This window comes from Bufo bufo, chromosome 1, assembly GCF_905171765.1.
Source record: "Bufo bufo chromosome 1, aBufBuf1.1, whole genome shotgun sequence".
Classification (NCBI taxonomy): domain Eukaryota; kingdom Metazoa; phylum Chordata; class Amphibia; order Anura; family Bufonidae; genus Bufo; species Bufo bufo.
In genome coordinates, this window is record NC_053389.1 from 222,996,067 (window position 1) to 223,004,468 (window position 8,402).

General features: G+C 41.6%; 1 protein-coding gene across 1 annotated transcript; it reads right to left on the reverse strand.

Annotated features, from left to right (window-relative positions):
- Window positions 1-3,474: 3,474 nt before the first annotated feature.
- BHLHE41 (basic helix-loop-helix family member e41) lies at window positions 3,475-7,376 on the reverse strand. The gene is made up of 5 exons (XM_040435597.1): window positions 7,149-7,376; window positions 6,994-7,057; window positions 6,730-6,837; window positions 6,367-6,478; window positions 3,475-5,756 (listed from the first exon to the last, which is right to left on the reverse strand). The coding sequence occupies exons 1-5, from the start codon at window positions 7,208-7,210 to the stop codon at window positions 4,840-4,842; spliced, it is 1,263 nt and encodes a 420-aa protein (XP_040291531.1). The 5' UTR covers window positions 7,211-7,376; the 3' UTR covers window positions 3,475-4,839.
- Window positions 7,377-8,402: the final 1,026 nt, after the last annotated feature.

Below are 8,402 nucleotides of genomic sequence, written 5' to 3' on the forward strand. Positions count from 1 at the left end.
GGCATTCTCGCCATATCAACCCCCACCCACTCAGTCAGGTAAAAATATGAAAATAAAATGCTTACTAGTGCTGAACAGGAGGATTCAAAAGCTTATAGTATGCGTCTTTGCCCTGTATGCTCTCTAAGTGCCCCACAAATTATGTATTCCCCCTTTCATGCCCATCCACAGTAGAAATCTCCCTTAGTGCCCCACATAGTAGTGATGTCACCTTAGTGCCCCCTTCAAAGAATGCCCCCACACAGTAGTTATGTCCCCTTTACAGTAGTGCTGGCCCCTTAGCAACCCCTTACAGTAGTGCTGCCTGATTAGTACCCCCTTACAGTGGTTGAGCCTCTGTAGTATTAATGAAATAAAAAAGCAATACTCACCTAGCCCTGTTCCCAGATGAATAGAGTACATCATGCCCTCTCCAGCAGCAGTTGCAGTGGCGCCAATGTGTCTGCTGAGCTGAGCGGGACAACACACAAGCCGGAGGATTCCCCTGCTTGTGCTCTGTACCACTCAGCTCAGCAGGTGGAATGACATCACTGCATTGTGGTGGGTGCTGGGGTCAGCACAGGCCAGGGAATGAGGCCTGTTATGAATGACAGACACAGCAGACATTAGGGCTCAAGTCAAGTTGCTGTGTCTGTCATCAATTCTGGCCTGGGCACAGACACACAGTAATTGGGTCTAACAGCCCCAGGCCCACTGCAGATCCCATAGTAACCACTACTACGGTAGTAGTTCCTGCGCTGCTTTACTGACATATCACAGCAATAACTGAAGGATCCCTGTAAGAGGGCATTATCATTACAGAACACCAGAATTCCCAAAGTATTCTAGATTGCTCCTTTTACCTACAGTAACAATAAAGACAAATCAAGAAAGGATACACAAACCCACATTTTTTTCCTCACTTTTTTGTATTTTATTTCAATAATTTATGGTAGCACACAGTATATACCAAGCAAAAAGCATTGCAACAAAAGTACAACTTCTGTTACAGCAAATCCTTCCAAATAACATATATTAAATCGCAAAAAAAATTGACCCCTTTACAAAAATAGCTCATCAGACATCATTCGTTTCAGATGTATTTCACATCTATATACAAAACCGGCCACAGCGTTGGCTCGTAAAGTTTGTAGAACGTTGTTTAAACACAGCGTTTGAGGCAAACAGCAGCGAAAAATTACAAAAAATAAAATAAAAAAAACAGGGATTATTCACCCTTAGTCACTCTCTGTCGCATCTCACCTCTTACATAACAATGAAGTGCGATATCTCACAGTGCTACCTTAGCAACAACCTATAAATATCTAGACAAGGTCTTATTAAAGTCCTATTAAAAAAAGAAGGACGCTTCCTCCATCATTATCTCCGCTGTCTGGTGGCCTCCAGGACAGGATTTTACAACTTTAGACTTGTCAAATTCTGAATTACAGCAGATTCTCTAAAGTCCCTAAAAATAATAAAAAATGTTTTTTGAAGAAAAAAAAAACATTCAAAAGGAGTAGAGTGAAAGGTCTGTCTATGGAGTAGTCCATCTATCAGCTCATATGTGTGTGGGGGAAGATGGGGGTTAAGTTGTAGCTTGAACTACAAAGTCTGCTGGGATCTCTGGTCCCAAAAGAGCTACAGGCTGACAAAATTACAAAAAGTTTGGCATGCGATAGAATTTTTAAGGCAATCAGTACCTTAGCACCTCCATATAGTATCCAAAGAAATGCACAGTCCAAGTTAAACATTAAGAGGTTTCATGTAAAAGGGGTGGTGGGTCACAAAAAGGATATCAAGGGCCCAAAGACTAAAGAGCAACTCCAATCACTGCTGATATTACTATCCGTGGAACAGTAAGTATTCTCAAAGACATCTTGAAAAGGTTTGCTAGATACCCTTTTTCTTTTAATTCAAAATTTCAATCCCATTGTTTTAGTAGATAGCACAGATTTCACAGTCTACACTGGAAGGAGCTTTCTCCAGTGCTCATCGTCGCCCCCTGCTGAGTAAAGCAGTTTTTGCTCCTATGGACAAAACTATAATGTAATACTGCCCCCTTTGGACATATATATGACTACCATAATACTGTCCCTATGTGCAAAAACTACTATCATACTGCCCTCTATGAGCAAGATGGTGGAACTGGGTAGGTAGGATAATTTTCCACCATGACTGGAACTGCCCTTTCATCTAGATCTGAGATAAGTAACCTTTTGGTCTCCGGCGGTTGGCATGGCAGGTTGTAGGTTGTAGTATTAGTACAACAGCTGGAGACCATCATGTTATTCATCTAGAGCAGGGCTGGCCAACCTGTGGCTCTCCAGCTGTTGTAAAACTACAACTCCCACGATGCTTTGCTGTAGGCTGATACCTGTAGGCAGTCTGGGCATGCTGGGAGTTGTAGTTTTGCAACAGCTGGAGAGCCTCAGGTTGGCCATCCCTGATCTAGAGTAAGCATAAAAGGAGTCATTATAAATTAGTCCAAAACATGGTAACACTGACAGGTAGAGAGACAAGGTCAGGGTCTGATTGGTTAAACACCTCCTCACCATCAAAGGACTCACACCAAGGGACGGCGCCAAGTCACCTCAGCTGCAATGGTTGTAGCCACATACTGGGTGATGGGCTTGTAGCCCAAGACATCAAAAATATGTATATACATTTAATATAAAAACCAAAACTTTTGTTAAAGAGACAAAGTCCAGTAAACAGGTGCTCAGCACCACACAGACATTCAACGTGCCCCTTAAAGGGTATTAATTTGAACAGGATTAGACCCTTCCCTGCAATATATAAAACAAATCACTACTTGGTGGAATGGTTTCTATCCTTCTGCTGTCAGAACAGTAAACACAATTGTCTCCAGTGCACAAGAGGTTAACAGACAAGAAGTCATAACATTGCCACAAACCCCAGTTGGCTGGTTTGCAAAGTATGCTGGGACTTGTAGTTCTAACATCTACAACTGGTGGAGTCCATCTTCCAGTTTATCAGTTCAGTAATAACTTTTTTAAGCTACAAATAAATATATAATTTTTTTTATTTCAGTGCACTTTTTTTTTCTTTTGAGCAAATATATAATAAAAAAATTTGAACTGGGGATTCACACTTTTACTACCATTCAAAGAGACATCAGACGAACATCACCCCATTCACAGCCAGTCAACCGATAAAGTGCTACCGCTGTTTTTGACAATTTACATGGATATTTTTTCTCACTAAACTCCACTTTCAAGTATCAAGAAGAAAGAAGAAGAAGAATCTCGTCAAGACGTCAAGTGCAAGTTTATCAAGTGGAACTTAAGAAACTGGTAAAATTAAAGTGCAACTAGAAACGAGAGTTCAGAATCTACAGTTATAACCACTTCAAAGCCCAACATATTTTTTAAAAAAATACTGAAATATCACAAAGAATTTTTGTGATTTTTTTAAAAGTTTTTTTTAACTTGCTCCAGCAAAAAAATAAAAATAAAGTTTTACTGATTTTTCTTCTATTTTTTCCCCCCTAAATGGAAGGATTCTGAATTTAGATTATTTTTTTTTAAACACAATTCAGGCTTTGTTTTTACAGCAAAACAAATAAAAAAAAATGCAAAACTTCATTGCCCCCAAACCCATGGATACAAGACCAACATTAACACTAAATGGAGATGGCTCTGGCTGGGACACAGGATCATATTGTGTGGTCACAGGGAGGAGACGTAGTACAACAAACCTACAGTCTATAAACATACTAGCAAGTCACATGGGCCGAGGCATGCTTTTGCCCAATTAAATAATCTACGTAAGAGGTTGATTACATAATGTATTGGCTGAGCCCATTTCGGTGAAAGAGCTGAGAACACAATATTCTTTATCTGCCAAACAAGGTATAATTACACCTCTCTTATATAACAGGTTACGGCATAAAATCTACTGGAATAATTACCCATTATTCTCACGCTGCTTGGCAGGTGTCTTTTGTACATGGCAGAGGAAAGACCCGACTACCACATCTACTATGATTGTCTACTGTAGAATTCTATTAGCTGGGACTGTTGCTTTGAATTTTTGTCTTTTTGAAAATGAAATCTCAGCTCATGAATTAAGTTGATTATTACAATAAATTGTATTAACAAAAAAAGGTGAAGATTTTTCACAAAATTTTGGGATTTTTTAAAAACTTTATGAGAGAGTTTGATAGCCGAAAAATATGTAGCGTATAAAAATTTTATAATTTTTTTTTAAATTGTGACTATTAGACTCACTTTTTAGCTTTAATAACAATTGCGATAAAAATGGAATTTCTTTATTCCAATTTCTCCACCTATACTTTAGAAAAGTTGGTGGACCATCTACATACACATTATAATATATATATATATATATATATATATATATATTATTTATATATTTTTTTCATTCTGTATTCTGCTGAGAATCTGCTATTTTTGGACGTCCCACTTGTCTAGCCTAAAGGGAGTCATCTATAGTCTATATAAGATGACTGTTTATGCCTGCCTGACAAAAAATAGTTCACCTGATAAAAGTCACCAGCTTTTTTTGTACACTTTGTGTAATTTTCTTAATTTTGCCCTACATCTTTATGTTTTTTTAACCAGGCGCTGGGAGGGGGGATTGGGCGTCAAACAAAAAGTATATTCAGACTTACATGCCTTCCACTTATAACCTCCACTTGACTAAACTAGCACTTTGTGAGTTAAATTAAAACAGCCATTATCCGTCCCATCAATATACAACCCTAATGTTGATCCAGTAAGATACTTCAATACTTGCTACAAAAATGAGAGGCTCCCTATACATACATATTTATAAGTATATAGATTTTTTGCTTAAATTCCCAGTGTCTTATAATCAGTTCTCCTTAGGAGGCTGCAAGAGGTCTTGTAAAGGCTCCCGAAGGTCCTCAGTGGCCAGTGAGGTAGGACCACCAGCTTGGAAAGGTGATGCCGGGAGCTCTGACAATAGGGCTGAGAAACAGCCTGGCATCTTTTCGGGGGACAAAACAGAGGAGAGGCATGGGAAAGTGCTTCCTGCCTGGGCTGAGATTCCTGGATAGATGAAAGGGATTGGGGCAGCCGCTGGGTACAAGTATTTTTCCAAACCACCTTTGTCTAAAAATGGCATATATGCCGCTGCTGCAGCTGCTGCCGAGGGCGAGATTAAGTAAAAGGGTAAACAGAAAGGTGCTTGTTGACCAAAAGAACCACTTCCAAATCCCATCAAAGTGTTGAGAAGATTGGCATCAGGTCTGAGAATAGGGTCAGAGCCAATGGCTGGCCCTCCCAATCCTGAGCATTCTGCCTTAAACCTTTTAGGTGACGGTTCATCCAGTGGCTCCTGTTTGACATTCACACTGTTGGCTTCTTGGCCCTTGCCACCACTTTGTCCCTCATTTTTAGTCTCCATCTTCTCCCCCTCACCCCCATACCCACTGTCGGTATCAGTGTCATTTTCACTCAATTCCAGGTTTTGTGTCCTTTGAATGACCGGAACACAGTTTGCTTGGTTCTCTACTTTTTGAACCCCTCGAGACGGAGATGGCGAAGGTGCTTTCCCACCAGGAATCTGCTGTAACAGAAGCTGAGAGCTGGGCAGGATCTGGCTGGACACAGTATGGAGATGGTTGATGAGCTGGTTACACCTCTGGTCCCGGGCTGACCAGCTCTCAAACCGGTAGAGGTACTGCAGAACTTCTTTGGCACAAGTCTGAAAACCGGAATGGAAAGCGTCCAGATCTGACTGGATGGGATTTTTCATTGAATGTTCTCCTGTTCATGGCAAACACAGACAAAGAGTAAACTCAACAACCAACATCTGCTTATCAGCATCCTGCATGAAATCTCCAACCCAGAATTTACCTAAGATTAAGAATAAACCCAACTTCCACCTTAGGACTCAGCTCTCAGCTTCCCCAGTAACACCACCTCTTGTACAAACGTCTCGAATCAGTGACTCAGTGTCCAGGTATGGCAATTACAAAAGATTTCCAGACAACGTCACCCACTGTCTTAGCTCTCTCTTTCCAGACCCGCCACTCGAATCAAAGCACCGTCAACTACTTCTTGAGAACTTTTACAGTGGACACAATAACTTTACAGTGAGCCCTCATGATGACAAGGTGACTATTTTTTCCCTATGACAATCCCAGTTATTTTCAGGATTGTTGGGACAACCTTTGAAAATTATCACAATTTGTTAAATACATTTACGTACATGCCTTATAAGACACCCCCTTCCCCCACCACCTATAAAACATGAACACTGCACTGGCCAGACTTTATTGTCTGGGATATCTTAAAGAAGTAGTGCAACTGTAATGCCTCCAAAAAAGGACTAACAAACCAGCGACGACTCAGAGCAAGCGTAACCTGCACTCACCGTTCTGTAATGAGATGATCTTCTGATGCTGCTGCTCCGTCAGGGACGTTAAACCTTTCAAGTGCTTCAAAGTTAACTCCAGCACCACTGCTTTCTCCAAGTGCCCCAATGTCTGTAATACAAAAACATCAGAGGAAAAAAAAAAATGTCAGTACCAACGCCAGCTTTCCACAGTCAAGCCAGCAGACCAGGAATACCAGGAGCTCACACCACTGATAAGACAACAGACATGTGCAGGGTAAGGATCCCCACCGCTCAACGTGGCACACGCACAATTGACCCCCTCAGCAGATCAATGGACTTTGTAAAATATTCATGGCTATTAATTATATATGACTACAAGACGCCAAGTGGGGATCTTACCGTGAGTTTGAGATGTTCAGGCAGAAGGTCTTTCAGCTGCGCGATACATTCATTTATTCGGTCTCTCCTCTTTTTCTCAATGAGTCGGTGAGGCAGTTTATAGGTCTCCTAAGGAGAAAAAGGTACAAGAGAATAAGGTTCCAGTGTCACACTGTATCCATCGAGACAGACACTTAGGATTCCGTGCAAGTCAGATCTACTGTCTGGGATCACAACGACCCCCTCCCCCTTCCCCTGTTATAAGAAATAAAAAAAACTTCCTACCTTGCTGTCATCTCTCTTGATTCCCCTCTTGGGCTTGCACAGGTATAAGGAGGGGTAGTCCATTCTACAAAGAAGTGTCAGGTTAGTAAGAGCTGGGGTTAGACTTCACTTCTCAGTCCGCACCAAGAGCTCCAAGTCTAAGAAAATAGCCTTACCCCAGGAAATCTCTGTGCTCCAGTAACTGTCTCTCCTGCAAACTGTGGATAGCTTCATCCATGGTAGCTGCTGGGGCTTCTAATCTGCAGGGTTGGAGTCTTGTGGGGTTCTCTTTAAAGTGGGGGACATCCAGACTTAGACAGTTCCAAGTCAGACGAAGCAGCTCCAGCACTAGCTCTCTCCCTCTCCCCTGCTTTCTCTTGCACTGCTTGCTCTGCTTTGCAGAGGGAAAGATGGCTGCAAAAAGTCATAAGAGTGACTCATTGTGGCCACCTGCTGGACAGAGGAGGAATGCAGGAATCACGCTGCTCATTCCCCTGGGGGGCAAGACAAGCAAGTCCTTCTAGTAGAGAGTTGGGTATATGTCTTTAAAAGTCTGACAGCTAACAATGAAACTCACACTGTCATTATCCTACAGGAGGCGCAAACTGGCTTTCCTTGTTTGTGCCTTCTCTGTGCTACTGTGACCAATGATCAATGCTTCACTGTTTGGAAAAAGTTTTTAAAGGCACAGCAACACAATGTTTGTGCTCCAGAAGGCAAGCAACACAAAGTCGGTGCACACTGTGGTAGCTGCTGCGACTTGTAGTTCCAGTCCGGCTGAGGAGTGTCTACCTATCTGTTCCTGAGGATCACACACAGCGCTGTGAATCTAATATATAATAACATACATATCATTAATAATTCAGTATATGTAATTCACATGGTAAATGCTTATTATTTACTCCCCATAGGCAAATTATAGACAGTGACAGTGAATAAACCTTTAGAAAATCCTTGCGGAGCCACAACACGTTCCCATAACCGACACTGATGAGTTGTAACAAGGTGTAAAGAGTCCTGTGGGAATACAGTATGTGTATTCACTCAGGTATTATGCTCATTTCCAGCTTTGTGCTTTTACCTCAGATTGTGCCTGGGAAAATAGTTTTCACCTCTGTTCGTGCATAACTATAGCGTCTATAGCGGACCCGTTCCTTTCTATGAGGCTGCACACAGATGTCATCCATGTGCTGTCCGCACCCATGCAGCCGTTCATCTGCTATTCTTGTCCGTTTGGCAAACAAGAACAGGCAGTTCTATTAGGTTAATGCGGATACACGCGGCCGGTGTCCGTAATTTGCAGATCCGCCGTTTGCATGTGCATGTAGCCTATGGCTCTTTGCATCTCTACATATGAGATCATAGTTTAACCTAATAAATCTATACAGCCATAATTACAAGTTATCATTTATCATGCATTAAAGGGGTTG

What these genes read in the sequence shown, in the direction of transcription:
- BHLHE41 (XM_040435597.1), bottom strand. Translation starts at nt 7,210, where the DNA reads ATGGATGAAGCTATCCACAGTTTGCAGGAGAGACAGTTACTGGAGCAC. An exon ending in TCAAGAGAGATGACAGCAAG is followed by an intron (nt 6,838 to 6,993) that starts GTAGGAAGTTTT and finishes TTTTCTCCTTAG; the next exon opens with GAGACCTATAAACTGCCTCA. An exon ending in CTGAACATCTCAAACTCACG is followed by an intron (nt 6,479 to 6,729) that starts GTAAGATCCCCA and finishes TTTGTATTACAG; the next exon opens with ACATTGGGGCACTTGGAGAA.